General features: G+C 72.3%; 2 protein-coding genes across 6 annotated transcripts; both read left to right on the plus strand.

Moving 5' to 3' along the window:
• Positions 1 to 478: 478 nt before the first annotated feature.
• HR (HR lysine demethylase and nuclear receptor corepressor) lies at positions 479 to 15438 on the plus strand. Of its 4 annotated transcripts, XM_068920776.1 has the most exons (19): positions 2180 to 2439; positions 7312 to 8223; positions 8742 to 9639; positions 10146 to 10323; positions 10884 to 11113; positions 11323 to 11472; positions 11712 to 11798; positions 11899 to 12020; positions 12196 to 12274; positions 12403 to 12566; positions 12647 to 12883; positions 12969 to 13140; positions 13652 to 13724; positions 13903 to 14033; positions 14127 to 14234; positions 14304 to 14443; positions 14521 to 14697; positions 14981 to 15100; positions 15193 to 15438. In XM_068920776.1, exons 2-19 carry the CDS (start codon positions 7363 to 7365, stop codon positions 15253 to 15255), a joined length of 3990 nt encoding a protein of 1329 aa, XP_068776877.1. In that variant the 5' UTR covers positions 2180 to 2439; positions 7312 to 7362; the 3' UTR covers positions 15256 to 15438. The 4 variants fall into 4 exon arrangements, with proteins under 4 accessions (XP_068776875.1, XP_068776876.1, XP_068776877.1 ...); XM_068920774.1 differs by lacking the exon at positions 2180 to 2439 and adding an exon at positions 479 to 661 and having other exon boundaries at positions 14127 to 14443; XM_068920775.1 differs by lacking the exon at positions 2180 to 2439 and adding an exon at positions 955 to 990 and having other exon boundaries at positions 14127 to 14443.
• A 1244-nt stretch (positions 15439 to 16682) lies between these two features.
• NUDT18 (nudix hydrolase 18) lies at positions 16683 to 20272 on the plus strand. 2 transcript variants are annotated; one of them, XM_068920711.1, is made up of 5 exons: positions 16683 to 16798; positions 18167 to 18562; positions 18665 to 18878; positions 19088 to 19684; positions 20006 to 20272. In XM_068920711.1, the coding sequence occupies exons 2-4, from the start codon at positions 18407 to 18409 to the stop codon at positions 19675 to 19677; spliced, it is 960 nt and encodes a 319-aa protein (XP_068776812.1). In that variant the 5' UTR covers positions 16683 to 16798; positions 18167 to 18406; the 3' UTR covers positions 19678 to 19684; positions 20006 to 20272. The 2 variants fall into 2 exon arrangements, with proteins under 2 accessions (XP_068776812.1, XP_068776813.1); XM_068920712.1 differs by having other exon boundaries at positions 16762 to 16798; positions 18167 to 18474.
• The last annotated feature ends 89 nt before the right edge of the window (positions 20273 to 20361 follow it).

Raw genomic sequence — 20361 nt, forward strand, 5'->3', positions numbered from 1 at the left:
GGCTCCCGGCGGCTCAGCTCCGGTCCCCTGGGGCGCGTGCCCGCCGGGGCTGGCCTTCGTGCCAGGGGGCTGCTGGGGGAGGTGAGGGGCAGCTTATTCATTAACTGCCTCTGCTGGCCCCACCTCCCCGGGCGCTGGGTGCCTGCTGGCCATGGGAGGTGACGGTGGGTGCTGTCCCGTGCACCCTGGTGGCACCCAGACCTCAGCAGCCTTGTCCCTGCGCATCCCACCGGGCGCTGAGCCCCCGAGGCGCAGGTGCGGGCTCCCCTCCGCCGTGCACCCCTGGGTGCCCCGAGCGGGCTGTTTTGGGGCTCCCTCGCAGAGCCCCCCGGGAGCGTCGGCAGCCGGCCCCGGCCCTCACCTCCGCGGGCCTGGCCTCCCCTTTGCGGCGGCCCCCTCCGGCCCCGCCGCCTGAGTCAGCTGTTCCAGCCCGGAGCCATGTGAGGCCGCGCACACATGGCTCCCAGCGCTGCACAGCGCTGTATTTTTAGCAGACGGTATCAAAAGCATAATTATGTCTGTTGTTTAAATGCAGCCTCTTTTCTGGCAGCCCCGAGCGTTTTCAGCTGCCTCCCGACGCAGAGGGCAAGGAGGCACGGTGCGAAGCGCCGGCCCCGGCTGCCGGGGAGCGGGCCGCGGGGCCGGCGCTGAGCCCCTGCAGGTAAGGGGTCCCGCTCGCCACCTCGTCCCCTTTGATCTCCGCAAGCGAGCCCTGCCCTGGGCTGGCGAGCCCCCGGCACCCGGCGAGGAGGAGGATGGTGGGCGACGGCGCGGGAGGCGCATCCCGAGGAGGGGGCCGGGGGAGTCGCGGCCGAGGCGGCTCCCTGCTCGTGCCGGGCTGCTCATCCCACCTCCCCGCGGGCGACGCTGCCTGGGGCCGGCCAGCAGTGGTGGCCATGGCCCTGGCCAGCCGGTGGCTGGCACCCCGGGAGCGCGGCGGGCGCGGAAGAGAGGCCCGGGCTGAGGGTGCGAGACCCCGGTTACTCCCGGGTAGGTGCTGGCCGGTCCCCCCGACACTGCCCCTTGGCACCCTGCCGTCCGCGTGCCGTCTGGGGGCTCCCTCCCAACCCGCCAGCACCCGGCCCGGGCGGAAAACAGCCGCTGAGGGGGTTCAGCCAGCGCAGAGGGGTGCGGAGCAAGGGAGCCCCGATTTGGGCACCGTGAGCGCTGCGTGGAGGGCAGCATGTCCTGGGCTGGCTCCCGGTGGCCCGCGGCTCGCGGCCGGGCTGGGGAGCGTGCTGGCGGCTGGTGGCTGCCTGGCCCCGCCAGGAGGGAGCCCAGCTCCCGCTCGCCCCCGTCCCTGGCTGCCGTGCTAAGCCTTCGGCCCTGGGGGTGAGCTTTTAATTACACCGAGGTATTTGAAGCTGGTTGCTGCCCCTTCACTCCGGACCCAGGGGTCCCTGTTGGGTGGGTGCATGGGGGGGAGGAGGGGGTGGCATGGGGGCCGGGTGACAAGGGGGAGAGGCCAGGTGCCTGTGCCTCCGTGCACGGGGTGCTCTGGGACGCCTCGGCGCGGGCGCCCACCCCTGCCGCTGCCCCTCCCTGGCACGGGCCGGCGATGCGGGGCAGGAGGGACACCGGTCCCTTTGGATGGGGATGAGCTGCTTTGTGCATCAGAGCACTTTGCCCTTTCCCAGCCTTGACCTTCAGGGCACGCAGCCTTCGAGAGCTGCCTGCGCGAGGCCGAGGGAAGGGGTGAACTCTCCGGCCGTGCCCTCCGCGCGGAGGCAGGAAGGTCAGGAGGAGGAAGCCGGGACTCCTGGGTCCTTTGGGTTCACGGTCGGGGCAGGGAGGGGCGGTTACGCCAGGACTCCCAGCGCTGCGAGGGGCGCAACCCCGGCGCGCCCTTCCTGGAGCCCGGGTGCCAGGACGCCTGGGCCCTCGCTGCTGGAGGCCGCTGGGAAGCGACCAGAGCGTGGGAGGCGCAGGCGGGTGCGGGGGGGAGCGCGGCACGGCAAGGCGGCCGAGCGGGACGCCCCGGCTCGCTGGGTGGCCGCGGGAACCGGCGCCGCTCTCCCGTCCGCGGAGCGGGATTACCGGCGCTTACTCACCTCCCGGGGGACGGAGGCGATTAGGGCCGGGAGGAGCGGGGCCGGGCGTCGCGGCGGGCGCGGGAGCATGCCGGCCAGCTCCTGCCGAGCGCTGCCCGGGCCGCGGCGAGCCGGGGCTGGAGGGGAGCGCAGGCTGCCAGAACAGTTGGGCTGTGGCCCTAATTCCCAGAAAGCTACTCGTGTGGGAGTGAGTGTCCTCCCGTGCCCTCCGCTCCGCGGCAGCCTCCAGACTCCTGAAGGTTTGACGTTTTTAAGCACCGGGTGCAGATTAGCGAAAGCTCTCTCGGCCATCTCGCCCGGTGCGCGGCGGGGGGAGCGGGCTGCCTTCCTCCGCCGGCTCCCTCGCCTTCCCCACCTGCGCCCGGCCGCCTTCCCGCAGCGGAGGCAGGTAGGTGCGTGCCGGCTGCGCCGGGCTCCGTGCCGGGGCTGGATCTGCTGGCAGGGCTGGGAGGAATCCGGGGCTGGCAGCAGCAGCAGCAGGAGGAGGAGGAGGAGGAAGGGCAGGGGGGCCGGGGAGGCAGGGGCAGAGGGAGCCGGAGCGGGGTCTGGGCCAGCCGGGGAGAGGGCATGTCGAGTCTGTTTTGCATGAGAAAAAGAGGCTGGATTTCAGGCTGCTTTCCCAGCCGGACGCAGGCTGCTCGCTGGGTCCTGGGGCGGGGGGGGGGGGGCTGTGCCGCGGGGCCCCAGGGTGCCCCAGGGTGCTTGGTGCTGGCCCAGGCAGGCAAAGCGGCAGGGCAGGGGGGCTCTGGGACAGGTTCAGCCGGGCTCCTCAGCGGCTGGGGCTGCCCCAGCATCGGTGCAGAGTCGGGGCGTCGGGATACCAACAAGCCTTGCACGAGGACTCCCCCTCCATCCCGGGATCCGCTGTCCCCCCGCCTGCCGCAGCCTCCCCGTCCGTGAACCCCCCAATCCCGGGGGACAGTGCGGGGACGGTGCCCCTCCACCCCGTGTCCTCGCAGCGTCGCCCCATCCTCCAGCGCTGAGCGGGGCAGCGATGCCAAGGTTGCTAATTCGGGCGCTTCCGGCCTCCCGCTGCGCGTTCCTGGCCAGCGTTTGGCTCGTGGGTGTTTGGAGTTCCTCTGCTCGCCCTCTGATTTCAGGGAAAAGCCAGGAAGATTGGAGCTCCTGCCGGCCTGGGCCAGGCTGTGCCAAGCCACCAAGGCAGCGCTCCCCCCTTGGGGGTTTCTCTGTAAACGGAGCCTGAGCTGGCAAAATTTGAGCTAGTTCTGGACCGATCCCAGCGCCGGGGCTGGATCCCTCCCGCAGCGCCCTGGGCCATCGTCTCCGGGGTCATCCCGGGCTGCCGGGGAGCGGCGGGACCCCAGCCCCGGCCGGAGGCAGCCAGGCGCGGAGCGCGGCGCCTGGCATCGCTCTCCGCCGGACGGGGCAGGAAGGCAGCCAAGCCCCCGGCCAGCTTGCCGCCCGCGGCCCTTCCTCGCGAGGGCTTGAGCACCGCGGGGAAGGCTTCGTGGGGGCCGAGGCGCCCCGGCGCGGGCAGGGGAGCTGGGCTCACTGCGGCTGCCGCGGCGGTGGCCCTTGTGCTCGCGGTGGGAGCAGGGGGCGGTGGGGCGTGATGGTGGGCACTTCGCGGCCTCTCCTCTGCACTGTTTGCCCATCCCGGCGAGGGTCCCTCCGCTCCAGCTTTCTGGTCCCGTCAGCCTGGGACGACCTGGCCGCCCCGTCCCTGCCCGACCCGCTCTCGCCTGGCCCCTCGGCAGGGCCGCCATGGTCCTGCTTGACCCAAACTCATCCTTCTTGGCCGTGATGCCAGTGGCCGACCCGCTTGCTCCCTTGCCAGGGCCCGGCCGGGCGGCCGGCTCCCGTCCAAGGGGCCTCGGGGCGTCACAGCCCCGCAGCGACACCGCTCCCCGGGCCCGGCTGGACTCGCCGGCCGCGGAGGGACCCAGCCCTCCTGGAGCCGGCTGTCCCGGGAGAGGCGGCAGGTAGAGGGGAAGACAGAGTTTCTCTTTCAGCACCTTCTCATCCCGGGAAGGAACGGGCTCGCCCACGCCGCGAGCCCTGTCTGATTCCCCTCCCTGTTCCCTGGCACCGAGCGAGCCGCGGGCCGGGTGGGAGCCAGGCGCCGCGCGCAGCGGCCCCCCGAGCCGCCCCGGCGGCGTGGGGGCGAGCGGCCGGGCAGCGAAGCCGCGCGGACCCCTGTGTGCCCCGGCGGGAGCGTTGCTCCGATCTCTGCGGCGATAAACGCCAGGAGGCCACGGGCAACTGCAAAGGGACCTTGCTGTCGTCCCGCTCCCTCCGCCGAGCCGCGGCCGTGCCGGCGCCGGCAAGGGTTAACCCGCAGCTCCCGCTCGCAGCGGGGCCAGACCGCGCAGCAGCTGCTGAGCTGTAACGAAGAAGCCCGTGGTCTGATGCTAATCACGCTGCTGGGCTCCCGCGGCCGCGGCCTGCCTCCCCTCCGCGCTGCGGCGGGGGGCGCGCGGCGCAGCGGGGCCGGGGGAGGCTGTGCGGAGCTGCTGCGGGTTTATGTAACGCGTGTGCAGGCTCTTCCCGGGCCGCGCGCGCGTTACGTAAAGCCGGCCGGTGCCTCCGGCGCCAGCCCCGCGGCTCCCTGGAGGAGGCGGCGGCCCCAGCGGGGGTCCCCACCGAGGGGGTCCGTCCGACCTGCTCCCGCCTGGCCTGGCCCCTTGGCCGCTGCCTTCGCCCCGCCGGGGCTGCATTCCCGGCCCCCCGCGCAGCCAGGGCAGCTCCTCAGCCATCAGGCACAAGCTGTAGCCGCTCATGGGGGAGCGGGAGCCCAGGGGTTTGCAAGCGGTGCACGGGTGTGCGCTGGTGCGTCTCGGCGCTATCTGTGCCGGGGAGCCGGGGGCTGCGGCCGGGGCGTGTGGGTGCAGCACGGGGGACGCCGCAGCGGGCACCGGCTGGCGGGGGGGTGCCCGCTGCACCGGCGTGGGAGGTGCTGGCAGGCTGCAGAGCACGGCCCGTCTGTGCGTGGCACGGGGGTAACTGGCCCTAGGTAACACCCAGCCCCACAAAACCCGCGACCCGCTCTGCCTCGCTCGCGGCATCCTCCCTCGAGCCTCGGCGAGCCGGCGACCTTGGGGCTGCCCGTCGTGCCGGCCGTGGCACTCTGCTTGCCCCGGCGCCCGCGGGCGCTGCGCCCAGGAGGGGACCGTCTCCCCAGAGAGGCAGAGGAGCTCTGCCTTCGTCCCCGGCAGCTGCGGCAGGAGGCGGGGAGAGGGGCTTTTGCAAGGCAAACCGGCGATGGCGACAGTGGCCCGATGCTCGTGGACGACCGGGTGTTTCGGCAGAGTTGGCGGGGTGGTGGCTTCGCACCCCGTCGGGCCGGGCTCGGCCCCGCTGCGCCCGTGGGCCCGACGGAGACGGTGGGGCGCTCTGCACCGGCACGCCGCCGCCCGTCTCCGCGCGGCCTTCCTCCCGCCGCGGTTTTGCCCGCGGCGTGAGGCCGAGGCCGAGCCCAGCCGGCGTCTGTCATCGGCAGCGGGGCGGCTCGGCCGCGCCGGGAAACAAAGGGCGCTTTCTTCGCGCGGGGCAGAGCGCGGCGGCGGGCGAGCACACCTGCCCGCCTTGGCACGGCCCCCCCCGACGCGCACGGCGCCGCCGGCGCCCCCGGGGCTGGGCGGCGCGCCGGCACCGTCAGCGCCCCGTGGGGACCCGGCGCCGCGCTCGCCCGCCGCCGCGCCAGTCGCTGCGGGAGCCCTCGGAGGCCGCGCGCTCTCCGCCGTCGCTGCCGGCAGCCGGGCGCAGAGCCGGGCGCGGAGCCGCCCGCATCCCGCTCGCCGGGAGCCGCGGCGGAAAAGCCTCACTCTGCGCGCTGCTCTGCTCCTCCCCGTCGGCCCGAGCGCGGCCGGGGAGCCCCCCGCTCCGAGGACGCTAGGGAAGAGCAGCACGCACATCCCCAGGCCAATGGATCAGGAAATCCAGCTCCAGAATTCGGAGAAGAACATCCAACGGGCCACCCGGGCGGCTTTCTGCCTCCTCCAGATCCCGGAGCCCGACCCCTTCAGCCTGTGGGTCTAGGAGCTGCCTCCCGCCGGGCTTCGCCTCTCCCGGCCCCCGCGCCGCTGCGCCGGCGGCGCCCGCTCCGAGCCGGCTCCTCCGCCCTGCCGCGCTCGCCCTGGCAGCGAGGAGCGGGGCGCCTGCCGGCCGCCCCGGCCCTCAATGGAGCGTCCCCGCGCCGTGCCAGGTAGAGAGCTGTGCGGGGGCCGGGGAGGACGCGGCGGGCCGGGGCGCCCGCCGGCCGAGCTTCGGGGCTCCTCGCCGCTCTGTCCGCTCCCCTCGCCCGCGTTTTGCCCCGAGCACCGTGCACCCCAGGGTGCCCCGTGCCAGCTCTGCTCGACGCCCCGAGCCGGGAGCAGGGAAGGGGGATGCAGCCGTCCGCGGTGCCGGTGGATGGGTCGGGAGTGGGCGGCATCGGGGGCCGCGACTTTGATCTCCTGCGGCCACGGGCCGTGCTGGGGTCCGCTGCCCGGGGTACGGCCTCCTGCCCGGCCTCGCGCACCTCTGTCCCACCGTGGAGGTGGCTGCAGCCATGGCTCGGTGCCAGGGGCTCCTCGCCTGTCCCCCTCGGCTCGTCTGGCTGTGCCGGCTTTTGCGCTGCGGGCAGGGGAGACCTGGGGGGCAGCGGGTTGCTTTTGCTCCGTGAGAAAGGGACGCACCCGCCGGCTGCTGCAAGTCCCCGAGAAACGGCCCCGAGCCCTGCGTGCGCGGGTGGCCTGGGTCCCTTAGGAGGGTTAATCCAGCAAATCTCCGCAGGCATTTCTGCCAGGAGGGGCCTCTCGGGAGCGGGGGGCCGAGGCCCCCCCCTTGCTGCCAGCCCTCCTGGGAAGCAGAGCCCGGCCCTGGCCGGAGGCGAATACCTGTGTGGGGCACGGCCTCCCCACGCTGGGTGCCAGCGGCCGGGCGCGGGGCCAGGCCGGGCGCGGAGGTGCATCGCGGCCGCCAGCCCTGCGGGGCTGGGCGCGGGGGGGCCGGTCCGGGGTGGGGACCCGCTCTCCAGCCACGTGCCCACCCGGCTCGTGCTCGCCGGGAGATGGGGCAGAGCACGGGCGGCCGGGAGCCAGGGCGTGGGGGGATGGAGCTGTGGGGGGACAGGTAGAAAGCAGCACCCCAGCACCATCGCCCCCCCGCAAGCTCACGTGCCTCAGTTTCCCCCGTTGCGACCTGCGTGGGGCTGGCTCAGCGCGCTGGCAGCACTCAGGCGGGGGCAGGAACGGTGCCGGGTGCCCCTGGCTCCCCTGCCCGCGGGTCCCTCTCCCCTGACGCCACTCTCTGCCCCCAGGGTCTGGCCTGCCTGGGGTGGTGCTGAGCACCACATGAGCGGCGCGGAGGCATGGCCAGCGACGCCGGGATGGAGGAGGCCCTGCCGCGGTGGAGGATGCCCCAGGAGGCAGCGCAGGACACCCGGGTGATGGAGAGCAGCGGGGCGGCGGGGGCCCTGCCTCGGACGGCCGCCGCGGAGCTGGGACTCATGGCCCCGGGCTACCAGGAGCCCGTCAAGCTGGGCTACGGCCCCGGGCTGCATGCGGAGAAGGGGCATCTCTGGAGGGGCTCCGCGGGGTGCCCGGGGCTGGGCCGGGAGCCCGCCGGGGGCAGGCTGGGCTGCGCCTACCCGCCGGCGCACGTGCGCGATGCCCTGTGCCGCCTGCCCCGCGGCCTCAAGGACGGCGCCGACCTGCAGCTGCTGCTGGAGCCCCGCAACGGCCAGCCCAAGGCGGGCTGGGCCGCGCCGGGCAAGGAGCGCCGGGGGCCGCGGTGGCCCGAGGCCGTGCTGGCCGCCCCGCTGGCCCTCTACAGCCACGCGTACCGCCGCTACCCGCTGCCCTTGGCCGGGCTGGAGAGCCAGCGCCCCGGCAAGCCCCGCTGCCTGGCCGAGCCCGCCGGCGGCGCGGGGGACGGCGCCAGTGACCCCCCGGCTCTCCGCCACTGCCCCTTCCTCGTGGAGGCCACGCTGGCCGAGCGCAGCCCCTTCCTCGTGTCCGCCCTGCTGCCGGCCGACCCCGCGTACGGCAGCGGGCTGGGCGGCGCGGCGGCCGACGGCCCCGGGGCGCTGGGCGAGGGGTGCTACGCCGCCGCGGACTGGCACCTGGCGCCCTACGCGCCGCCCTGGGGGCAGCCCCTCTACCTGAGCCCCCCGCCGCGGCGCAAGGCGCCTCCAGCCCCCTTCGGCAGCGCCTCCAGCTCCGGGAACGAGGTGAGCGCTGGCGCCGGGGCGCAAAGCAGCCGCGGCAGCCCGGCTGCCCGCTGCGCCGCAGCCGCCTGTGCCGTGGGAACGCCGCGGGGATGCTCCGGGCGCCGGCGGGAAGCGTGCAAACGACCCGGCCTCGCTCCACGGGGGGGGATGCTCTGGGGCTCTGGTGCTCCCCGGCTGGCGGGAGCCTGCTGCCGCAGCACGGTGCGGGGGCAGTGGGAGGCAGAGCCGCCGGGCCGTGGGTGCACCCCGTCGCACCCCACGCCGCCGCGGCTCCCCGTGCCTTTCCCACGCCGGGCACCCCGCTGGCTGGGTGATTAAGGACGGGGAAGCGCTAGGCGCAATGCCAGCCTGGGAGGGCACGGCCTGGGTGGCGCGGGGGGAAACTGAGGCAGGCCCCACCCACCTGCCGGGGATGCTGCGGGAGGCGCAACAGGGGTCGCGGAGGGTGGCAGCGGCAGGGGCAGGGGTCTGCATCTGGGCTGATGCCCACTTTAACAGACCCCTCTGCTCCCCTCCAGGAGTTTTACCCGAAGAAAGAGCCCGGTTTGCACCTCCTGGCCAAGGACCCAGTGCAATCTCAGCTGCTGGGCAGGGGCCAGGCGGGCACGGCGAGGCAGGACGGAGACGGGGAGCTGCCGGCCGCCGCGTGGGGAGACGGCAGAGCTAGGGACGGCCCGCCGGCACCCGCTCCCGACGCCCCACCGCCGCCTGCCAGCCCCGGCCACGCGGGACGCCCGCTCTTCCTCCCGCAGCCCAGCGCGCCGGGGGGCTCCTGGGCCGGCACGCGGCCCCATGCCGCGGATTTCCCTCCGGAGCCTGCACCGGGCAGGCCCTCCAAGCCCAAAGACGAGAGCCTCACGTACCAAAGCCTGCAGCCGGGGTCGCCGCTGGGACCGAGGGAGCCCGAGCCGTCGCCTCTGCTCACGGACGGGCCCTACCCGCTGGCCCTTTCCAAGCCGGAGCTGCCCTCGGCGTGCCCGTGCGCCACGCTGGGCTGCGAGAGGTGCCCGGGAGTGGGATGCAGGGCGCTTGGCCCCTTCGCCGCCCCGGCTGAGGCGCCGGGGCCGGACGGCGAGGCGGCCCTGGGTGCCCAGGGGGGCCGCTTTGCCTGCCCGCCCGGCAACCACACCAAGCTGAAGAAAACCTGGCTGACGCGCCACTCGGAGCAGTCCTCACCGCGCTGCAAGGCGCTCCGGCGCGAGGGCCCCGGCGGCGCCCCGGAGGCACCTGTGCCGCCAGGCAAGCGGTCAGCCAAGCGGCCGCATGGCTCCGGCGACGGGCCCCGGGGCGCCGGCGAGGGTGCTGGCGCTGCCAAGCGGGGCACGAAGGCGGTGGACCGCGCGGGTGCTGCCTGCCCCGGTGCCGAGGAGAGGGCAGCGTTCCCGGAGGAGAGGAAGATGGAGCTGGGAGAGGGAGGTAAGGTGACCCGAGGGCTCGCAGAGCCAGGCCGAGGGTTAAAGCAAGTAAAAGGATGTATCTGCCCCTTTTCTGGGGTGCCAGTAGCGATGGGGGGAAGATTTGCATCCCGCTTCCCGGTGGCCATGGCATGCCGGCGGGAGAGGGCACGTTAGCGTGCGCAGGGGGCAGGGGATGCTCAGGGCTGAGCCGGCTGAGAAGAAAGCCCCTAGAGACGTTTTTCAGTGTGGAAGTGATAAAGTCCAAGCGATGTCCCCCAGGTCTCCTCCCGCTGCCCCCGTCTCCTCGACCTCTCCCGGGTCTGGCGTCGCCGGGTCGGCACCCTCCTCGGGGAGGTGCCGGCACGTCGGACGTGACCCCTGGAGATCTCCCAGCCCTACTTTCCAGCCCTACTTTCTGGCCTAGTTTCTCGATGAGGCCGCGGCGTCCCCGTCCTTGCCGGCCGGGTGGCCAGCGTGTGCCCGGGCGCGGGGCCGGCACCCACACCTCCCTCCCGCCTTCCCCAGGAGCACGGAGCTGCGCCGGCGCGGGGCCGCGGCGCCTGCAGAGCGTGCCCTGCACGGCCCTGCCCGCGAGCATCCCGCGGTGCTGCGCCTGCGCGGCCCGCGCCCAGGGGGGGCCCGGGGCCGACGGCGAGGAGGACGACCCCCCCGAGAGCGCCTGCAGGCTGCTGCACTTCCGCAGGTGAGCGTGCGGGCGCCGGGGCGCGGGGGCGGCTGCAAGGGGGGCTTCCCGCCCGCCCAGCCCCACGCCAGGCTGGCAGAGAGCAACGCCAGCCTGGCTGGGCCACAGCAATGGGGTAGCCGCTCGGGGGCTTGGCTGGCAGAGAAGAAAGGTGGTAACGCGCTGAGTGCTGATCACCTGCGCTGTAGGAGAAGGGCTCGGATCCGGTTAGCTAAGAGCTCGTCCGGAGCAAGCCTTGGCGTGATGCTCTTTGATGGCTGAGGGCGTGGGGACAGCCAAGCTGAGCACGAGCAAAGTTCAGGACAGTGGTTGTCCTGCCTTTCAGCCAGGACCCGCCAGTTTGCCTGGTGGCTCGGTGCCAGTTAGGAGAGAGCGGCTGCCAGCTTGTGCTGTGCGCAAGGTGGGGGTCCTGGCCGGCTCCCTGGGCTCTGCAGTGCCCTTCAAGAGCACGCACGCAGCGTCCTGCCCTGCAACCCTGCTCCGGAGCCTGCGGGTCCTGCTGCCAGCACGTGCCCCATCAGTCCCCTCCCTCCTGGCCGAACTCTCCATCCCCTCTGCAGGTTTGCCTTTGGGGCCGGCGGGGAGCTGAGCGTGGATGGCTTTTGCACCCTGGACGAAGCAGAGGGGGAGACGCTGCACCTGGACGCGGCCGGCAAGGAGAGAAGGAGCAAGAGCGCCAGCAGCAGCCTCTGCCTGGCCAAGTACCTGCTGTCGGTGCTGGGTGACCCCTTCTGCGAGGCCGTGCGGCGAGACAGGGAGGCTTGGCTGGGAGCCCACGGGGGACACGAGCGTGAGTGGGAAACCCGGGGGTGCACGGGGCAACGGGGAGCGGGCAGGCACCGGGGGCTGGAGCTGGGGGCTGCGGGGAAGGGGGCAGCTCCTGCCGTCCCTCCTCACCCTGAACGCCCGCTCCAAACCGTATGCCGCACAGCCGGAGGGACGCCCTGGGCTGCGGGGCTCGGAGGCGGAGGGGAGGCTGATGGCTGGGTCTGCCCGCAGGGGTGACAGCCTGGAGGCGCGGGGAAGGAGCCCCCCAGCTCTGCGACGCCTGCCAGCGCGGCCTCTTCAACTCCCACTGGAGCTGCGCCAGATGTGGCTTCCAGCTGTGCCCCGACTGCCACCGCGGCAGGCGGCAGGAGGCTGGCCAAGGTACGAGCTGGGGGTCCCGGGGAGCTGGGGGAGCCGCTGCCGAGGTGGGGGGGCCTGCAAGCCCCAGTGCCCCAGCTGACCCCTGTCTGGGGGGAGATGGGAGCAGGCAGAGCCGGGGGCTCGGAGGGGCGCAGAGACCCTGGAGGTCTCTGGGAGGCAGGCAATGGTGCAAGGGGGGCGTCAGCCCCGCGGGGGCTTTGCTTCTGAGGAACGCGCCCTCTCCCCTCTCTGCGCTGCAGAGGATCCGGCGCGGCCGGCTGAGTGTGTCCCTGGGCAAGACCACGACGTCGGGTCCCTCGTCCCCACGCAGTTCGTCCCCATCCATGGTGAGTGCCCCCCGCTCCCCCCACTCGCTGCCCACGGGCACCAGCCTCCCGCGGGGCGGCCACCGAGCCGGGGCGCTGACCCACGTCTCCCCCTCCCCAGTGCTCACCGAGCTCTGGAAGCTGCTGCACGAGGTGCGGGCCAAGTTCGCCATCCAGTCGCGCTGCCCCTGCGGGGCGGGTGCCGCGGAGCAGGGCCCGGCGGAGGCCGCAGGCAGCCGGCAGGTACGAGGGGTCGTGCCCGCCCCGGGGGGGCTGTGCATGCAGCAGGGCTCCCGCAGAGCCCCCCGAGGAGGGGACCAGTCCGCGGGAGATGGAGGCGGAGGGGAGGTCTCGGACCCAAGCAGGGACGTGCTCCCCGCTGGGCACCCTCGTGGACCGGGGGCTCGGGGTGTTTCAGGAGAAGCTGGGGAAGGCGATGCCGCGTCTCCAGCCCAGCAGCGATGGCGAAGCCGACACGTCCAGGCCCATCAAGGAAGGTAAGGCTGGCGGGTTCGGGGATGCTGCACCCCATCGCCGGAAAAGGTGCCCCTCGGGATGCCAGCTGGCGAGGCGGAGGAGGGCGAGGGCAGCCCTGAGCCGTCTCTCCCCCCTCGCCTCCGAGCAGAGAGCCCCGAGCTGGGGCCGCGCTCGCCGGGGGGTTCGGCGCCCCGGGGGGCCGTGCAGACCGCCACGCTCTGCGACCTCCTCGCCTCCACCGCCATCAAGCTGTGCCTGGGGCACGCCGGCGTGCGCATGGCCTTCGCGCCCGTCTCGCCCGCCTCGCCCAGCGTGAGTACCGCGCGCGGCGTGCCCGGCGGCGCCGGGGCCGGCCGGCGGGGCTGGCTGATGCCACCGTCTTCGCCCCCCAGGACACCCGCCTCACCAATATCCTGGACAGCATCATCGCCCGGGTGGTGGAGAGGAAGATCCAGGAGCGGCAGGGGGGCCGCGAGCCGGGCGGCCGTGCTGTCACCGTCACCGCCGCTGCCGCCGCCGAGCCCCACACCTCGCACTGCCTGCTGGCGCCCGGCGGGCTGCTCTGGCTCCACGACCCCAACCACGCCACCAACTACAAGCTCTTCCAGGAGCACTGGCGGCAGGGCCAGGTGAGCGGCGCGGGGCTCCGGGGGCCGCATCCGGCCCACCAGCCCCTCTCCGGGCCGCGCCGTGACCCGCCGGCTGCCCCGGCAGCCAGTCTTGGTGTCAGGGCTGCAGAAGACGCTGGACGGGCGCCTGTGGGGGCCGGAGTCACTGTGGCCGGCCGGCGGGGAGCAGGAGGTGGAGGCGGTGAACCTGCGCGCCCAGCCGGGCCGCGTGAGGCTCAGCAGCAAGGAGTTTTGGGACGGCTTCGCCGCCAGTGCCAGTAAGCAGCCGAGCGCCGACCGGAGGGTTAGCATCGAAGGGCTGGCGGGGGGGACGAGGTTGGGAGGGGGGCACTGCGTGTTGCTCAGTGCTTAGCGTGCAATGAGTCTCTTGGGTCTCAGTGCCAGCTCAATGCCTAGCATGCAATCAGTTTGCCAGGTCTCAGACCCAGCTCAATGTCTTGCATGCCAAAAGTGCATCTGGCCCCTCTTCGGCCAGCCTTATCTCAGCCTCTCCTCCCAGACGGGGCTGCCCTGCAGGCCCATCGGGGCAGACAGCAGATGCCGGAGGGCCTGGCTCCTTTCAGCTGCAACAAATAATCCCCTGAGGGTGTCAGTGGAGCAGGCACCCAGGGCTGGCACTCTTGCACATTGCCAGGGCGGCTTTGGGGGATTGAGGATGCAGGGGAAGCGGGCCAGCCCGCACGCCCGTCCCCTGGTATTGTCCCGGGAGCAGGGACGGCTGGAGAAGTGAGGGGCCGTTTGGTGAGGCCGCACTCTTCCTTCCTGCAGCGTGCCCCGAGCTGGAGCCCGGCGGTGACCTGCTGAAGCTGGAGAGCGGCTTCGGGGACATGCAGCTGTGCCAGTAGGTGTTGGCCGAGTGTTTGCCCCTTCCCAGCTCCCAAATGCTGCCCCGTGGGGAGCCGGACTGTGCGCACAGGGCTGTATCTGCAGGGCTGGCGGGCTGCAAAGCGGCTCCCGGGGCGGCGGTGAGCGATGTTCGCCGGCGTGCCCCGGCTGCGAGCGCCGCGTCTCTCCCGCAGGGCCGCCAACCTGAGCGCCAGCCTGCCGCTGCTGGAGTACTGCGGGCCGGACGGCCGCCTCAACCTGGCCTCCTACCTGCGGGGCGAGCGGGGCTGGCACTGGCTGCGCCCCCGCATCTGCGTGGCTTACGGTGAGCGCGGCCCCGCGCCGCTGCCGGCCGCTGCCGCCGGGCTGCCCAGCCCCGGCTCTGCCCCCCAGCAAACCCTCTGCTCCCTCTCTGCAGGCGTGAGGCCTGAGGACAGGACCATTGGGACCAAAAACCTGACGGTGGAGGTGGCCGACTCCATCAGCGTGCTGGTGCATGCGGGGGCATCGCTGCCCGACCGGCCGGGTAAGGCTGACGCAGGGGTTGGAGGCGCCCGCCGCGGCCCCAGCCCCGCTCACCGCCCCTTGCCCGCAGAGCTGCTGCTGCAAGCCGAGGAGGACGGCATGGACGTGCTGCTCAAGGAGCGCCTCTGGGACGCCAGCAGCCGCCCCGGCGCCCTGTGGCACATCTTCCGGGCCGAGGACGCCGGCCGCATCCGGGACTTCTTGCAAAAGGTGGGTGCCGCCGCTGCCGCTGTGCCTGCCGCAGCCCCTGCCGGCCCGCAGCCCCGCTCACCCGCAGCCCCTCTCAGGCTTGCCAGGACCACGAGCGGGACGGGGCGGCGCAGCCGGAGCCCGCTGCCCACCGCGGCTGCTATCTGGACCTCTCGCTGCGGAGGAGGCTGCGCGAGGAGTGTGGCGTGAGCAGCTGGACGCTCCTGCAGTTCCTCGGGGACGCCGTGCTGGTCCCCGCAGGGGCTCCCCACCAGGTAGGCTGCTGTTTTCCACCTCTCTGCGGGGTGCCGGGGGTCCCGGTGCTGCCCGGAGGGTGCATTTATTGGGGTTACAGTGATTTGGGATGGTGCCGTGCCGGGAAACCCAGATGCACCCTCCTGGGGAAACCTGCATGAGCGATGCATGACCTCGCCCGAGCGATGCCGCTGCGCGGCTGCCCCTTCCCGCCCGTGCCGCGGGATGGGGAGGTGCCGGCACCGTTGGCCCGGCGCGCCGCCAGCCTCTCCGGGCTGCTGACGCCAGCGGCGCCCCGGGCAGGTGCAGACCCTCACCGGCACCGTCAGCGTGGAGCAGCGGTTCCTCTCGCCGGAGAATGCCACCCGCCTCAGGGACCACAGCGCCAGCCCCGCCGGGGCCGCCCGCCGCCTCCGAGCCCAGGTGGGTGGCTGGGCGCCTGGGTGGATGGGGACAGGGATGGGGATGGGGACGGGGCAGCGGCGGGGCTGACCCCGGCTCGGCACCCGTTGCAGATGGACGGCATGATCTTCTCGGCGGTGCGCGAGGCTGTGGGCGTCCTGCAAGGCTGCAAGTAGGATGGCGGCGGAGTGGGCCTGCGAGGAGGCCGTCGGACGGAGCCGGCCGCGACGGGGAGCGGGGCGCCTGCGGCACATCGTGGTGTGGCGCCCGGTGCTGCCACCGGCCGGCCGGGGGGCCCGGGGCGCCACGCCAGGGAAATAAACGTGTCTGCCCAGCGCTGCAGGCACACGCGCTGCCCACCTCTGCCTCGCTGTCCCGCGCCGCCCCGGCCCCCTCCCCTGCCCGCCCTGTCCATGGGAACGCTCGGACGCCTGGGTCCCTTTGGCAGGCTGGGGAGGGCAGTCGGGGTGGTTCATGCAGGGAGGGTCGGTGCACGGCGGGGGCCCGTGGCACAAGGTGCTCGCAGCCCCTGCACTAGTGAAATGAGTTTGGTGTGGTCTCTGACTGGCAGCCTCACAGAGTGCAAGCAGGGGCTGCTGCCTCTCATCACTGGGACCGCTCCGAGGCTGCCCAGAGGTTTGGGGTGCCAGGGAGCAGCCAAGTCCTGCCCCTGCCGTGGTGGCCCACAGGGAAGGCAGCACAAAGGACTGGTGAGAGGACAAAACCCAGCTCTGCCCCAGCCCCAGGGCCTTGTGCATCTCCAGCATGATGCGTCTCTCTTCCCTTCCTGCAGTTCTCTCATCCTGCATCCCCTCTTTTTTCTCTTTGGCTCCCCTTTCCAAGGGAGAACCAAGGGCAGCCTGAGCCAGGGCCTCGGGGGCAGCGGGCAGCGGTGGCCGGCCGCAGGGGTGTGCAGATGCTGGGGTCTGGCCAGGGCTGCTGCTCCCTTGGGGTTTCCCAGGTGGCAGAGAGAGGACACAGCCCTCACCGGGGATTTCAGCATGGCGGGAGCCAGATGAGCTCCTGGCACTGCCGCTGCTGGCAGTTGGCTTGCAGCAGCATGACAAAGTGGGCCACGAGCAGCAGAGGGAGCTGGCTCAGGAGCACTGTCACAGCAGGGCTGGGTGCTGCAGGCACCACCGGGCTGGCTCCAGGGGTGCTCGAGGATGCTGGCAGCACCAGCAACGCTGCAGCTCCTCCGCAGCATGGAGCACTGCGACACGGGGAGGGGGGGGAAGCGCCCTGCTGTGTGCAGCAACCCCAAGGACCATCGCCTGGAGGTGCCCTGCGCTGCCCCGATGACAACAGGGACAGCGTGGAGCGTGCATGGTGCCCAGGCACCCAGCTGCATCCCTGCGCCCTGCATACTGCGCACTGCGCCCGAGGCCGCAGGCACGGTGCGCCGTGCAGCATGCAACACGCACCATGCAGCGCGCAGCGCATGCCGCCGCGCAACGGATGACGCCACGCACTGCGCAATAGGCGCCAATGCACCCTGCAACATGCGGCGCCACGCATGCGCAATACGCACCGCCAACCACGTCCAACCCACCTCCGGCCCCCTTAAGGCCTAGGCCCCGCCCTGTCGCCCTGAGGGAGGAGTGACGGCGGCACTGCCCAATGGAAAAGGAGCTCGGCGCTCGGAGCGGCCAATAGGCGGCGAGAGGGGCGAGCGGGCGGCCAGGCGACGGCGCGCGCGGCGGAGTCCCGGGACGCGCGGTGAGTCGGGGGCGGTGCGCGCTGCCCCGGCGCATGCGCGCGGCGGAGCCCCGAGGGGGAGGGGGGGCTGCAGGCGGCCCGCGAGCCCTCCCCGTTGCACCCTGCACCCCGAGCCCTTCCCCTGCTGCACCTCGCACCCCCGAGCTCTTCCCCTCTTGCACCTCCCTGTCCCCCCTGCATTCCCCCGAGCCCTTCCCCTATTGCACCCTCCCTGTGCACCCCGCAGTCCCCGAGCCCTTCCCCATTGCACCCTCTCCATGCACCCTGCAGTCCCCCAGCCCTTCCCCTAGTGCACCCTCCCTCTCCCCCCTTGCACCCTGCAGTCCTGCAAACCCTTCCCCTCTCTCGCCCTGCAGACCCCCAAAGCCCTCCCCTACTGCACCCTGCAGCCCAGCAAGCCCTCTCCCGCTGCGCCTCACTCTGCACCCTGTGCCCTAGCAAACCCCTCTCCTCTTCCACCCTGCAGTGCAGCGAGCCCTTTCCCCCTTGCACCCTGCAGCCTAGCACACCCCTTAGCACCCTGCAGTCCAGCACACCCTTCCCCTTTTGTACCCTGCAGTCTAGCAAACCCTTCCCCTACTGCATCCTGCAACCCAGCACGCCCCCCCACACCCCACATTCCCCCAAACCCTTCTCCCCAGGCACCCCACGCTCTGGCCAGCCCTTCCCCTATTGCACCCTGCAGTCCAGCCAACCCTGGCCCCCACAAGCTGGCGATTCCTTCCCTAGTTACAGCCCTCCGTGCACCCCACCGCCTGGCGAGCCCTTCCATTCCTACACCCCCCCAGGCATCCCCCAGTCTAGCCAAACCTTTCCGCCCTATATTTTCCAGTCTAGCAAACCCTATCCCCCCTACGTCCCCCAGCCTAGCAAACCCCTTCCTCCCTACATCTTCCAGTCGAGCAAACCTTTCTCTTATTACAGCTTCCCATGTATCCTGCAGTCGAGCCAGCCCTTCCCCTATCACGCCCCTCCATGCATCCCAAAGTCTAGTGAACTCTTTCCTTATAGCCCTCTATATGGCCTTCAGTCTAGCGAGCCCTTCCCCTACTGCCCGCCCCCCTGCATCCCCCAGTCCAGCAAGCCTTTCCTGTATCGTGCCCCTCCGTGCATCCCAAAGCCTGCTGACCCCTTCCCGTACTACTTCCCTCCGTACGGCCTGCAGTCCAGCCAGCCCTTCCCCTACTGCGCTCCCCTGGGCATCCCGCAGTCGAGCCAGCCCTTCCCGTATTGCACCCCTCCATGCATCGCGAAGGCTGGCGAGCTCTTCCCCTACTACCTCACTCCCTCCACCTTGCAGTCCAGCACACCCTTCCCGTATTTCAGGCCAGTGTGCATCCCCCAATCTAGCAAGCCCTTTCCCTGTAGCTCCCTGCAGCCTGGCGACCCCGTCCCGTATTGCACCTCGCCGAGGGACCCCTTCCCTTACTGCACCCTGCAGCCCAGCGAGGTGCCGCTCCGGGGCTCCCCTTGGTCTCCGTGCGCCCCCCGGGCCACCGCCGTCGCACCCCGCCTGCATGCCCTGCGGGTGCACTCGCCACCCCTGACCCTGGCGGCCCCGTGAGCCAGGCCAGGGGGCTCCCGGCAGCGTCGCCGGGCCGGAGCGCCATGGGGGAGGCGCCGGCGGCGGAGCTGGAGGCCGTGCTGAGCGGCGGAGGCTGGGACGTGGCCGAGAGGTACGACTGCTGCCCGCAGCCCGCCGGCCCCGCGCGGCTGCGCAGGAACGCCTGCTACGTCGTCCTGGCGGTGCTCTTCAACGAGCGGGTGAGAGCCCTGCGGCGGGAGCGGCGCCAGCCCCGCGCCCGGGGAAACTGAGGCAGCGCGAGGGGGGCGTGCGTCCTGCTCCCTCCCTCCCTCCCTCCACAGGACGAGGTGCTGCTGATGCAGGAGGCCAAGCCCGAGTGCCGGGGCAAGTGGTACCTGCCCGCCGGCAGGATGGAGCCCGGCGAGAGCATCGCGGCGGCCGTGCGGCGGGAGGTGCGGGAGGAGACGGGGCTGGAGTGCGAGCCGCTCACCCTGCTGGTGCTGGAGGAGCGAGGGCCGGCCTGGATCCGCTTCGTCTTCCTCGCGCGCCCCACCGGTATGTCCTTTTGGGGTGCGTGTGCTCGGCCCTAGCAAGCAGCAGGCTCATGCTCGCGCGTGGCGTGTCCCCTGCCAGCACCATGATGGCATATTGGTGTCACCTGCCAGTGTTGTGACAGGGTATTAGCATCCCCGCCAGTGCTGTGACGGGGTATCGGTGCCCCCTGCCAGCCCCGCGATGGGGTATCGCTGCCTCTCTCCCTGCAGGTGGGACCCTGAAGACGCTGCAGGACGCTGACGCCGAGTCCCTGCAGGCCACGTGGTGGGCCGGGGAGCCGTCCGCTCTGCCCCTGCGAGCCCCCGACATCCTGCCCTTGCTGGAGCTCGCCGCCCGCTACCGCCGCAGCCCCTCGCATCCCGCCACCCTGCCCCAGGAGCTGCCCTGCGCCCTCATCTGCTTGCGGCTCCTCGTGGCCTTCGCCAGCGACACTGGGGACCTGTGGGTGCTGCTGAGCACGGCCGGGACCCCCCACCTGCCCGTGACGGCCTGCGGCACGGCTGCCTCCGAGCCGCGCGGCGGGCTGCGCGCGCCGGTGCTCCGGCTGCTGCGGGACTGCCTGCCGCCGGCCGCGCCGAGTCCCGCGCTCCTGGGGCTGCTGGGGCTGCAGCACCGGGCTGCCGGCGCGGACGGCGTTTGCTTCAACGCCCTGCTGAGCGTGGCGGCCGGCCGCCCCGGCGCCGGCCCCCCCGAGCTGCGCAGCCCCGCTTTCCGCTGGTGGCGAGTGGAGGAGGAGGGCCTGAAGGGCAGGATCGCGCAGCGGCTTCGCGCGGCGGCCGTGGTGCCCGTCTACAGCTAGCTCCCAGGTGAGCTGCGAGGGTTTGGGTGGCCGCTAGCAGCCCCAGGGTCCCTTTTGCACCTCACCCCTTTCCCCCTGAGTAGGGGGGAGACCCGGATGTGCTGGCCACATCCAGGCACGTGGCAGCAGGGGGAAAAGCACCGTGCTGGTGCTGAGCTGGGGTTGCTCACCACGACCTCCCAGCTCCGCTCAGCCAGCAGCAGCCATGCTGAGCCGCGGGGCGAGGAGGCAGCAGTGGGGCCCGGCTCAGCCATGGGGTGCTACCCCGGGGCTGCCCTGCCCGTGCCGTGTGCCCCCCACTCACATGCATCTGCTGTTTGCATGGCAGGTCAGCGTCACAGAGGGCCCTGGGGGAAGTACGACAGTGCCTCCTCTGGGACCCAGCAGCCCTCCGCTCCCCTGCGCTCGCCAGGATGGGCACGAAGCTTTTTGGGGCTCCGCAACCCGGCTCTGACATGGGGACAGCAGTTACAGCCAGTGGAGTGGAACCAGCCTTGGAGATGTTGGCTGCAGGAGCACGTGGCCCCAGGGCAGAGATGCTGGGGAAGCACAGGCAGAGAGCACCTAGACCTGAAATAAAAATTGCCCTTGCTTCCTCCTTGTCTGTGTGTCCTGCCTGGGACGGGAGGGCTCAAGGGAGAGAGCAGTGGTTGGGAATCCTTCCTTCCTTCCCTCCCTTCCCTT

Source organism: Struthio camelus, chromosome 27 (assembly GCF_040807025.1).
Source record: "Struthio camelus isolate bStrCam1 chromosome 27, bStrCam1.hap1, whole genome shotgun sequence".
In the NCBI taxonomy this organism is placed as follows: Eukaryota; Metazoa; Chordata; class Aves; order Struthioniformes; family Struthionidae; genus Struthio; species Struthio camelus.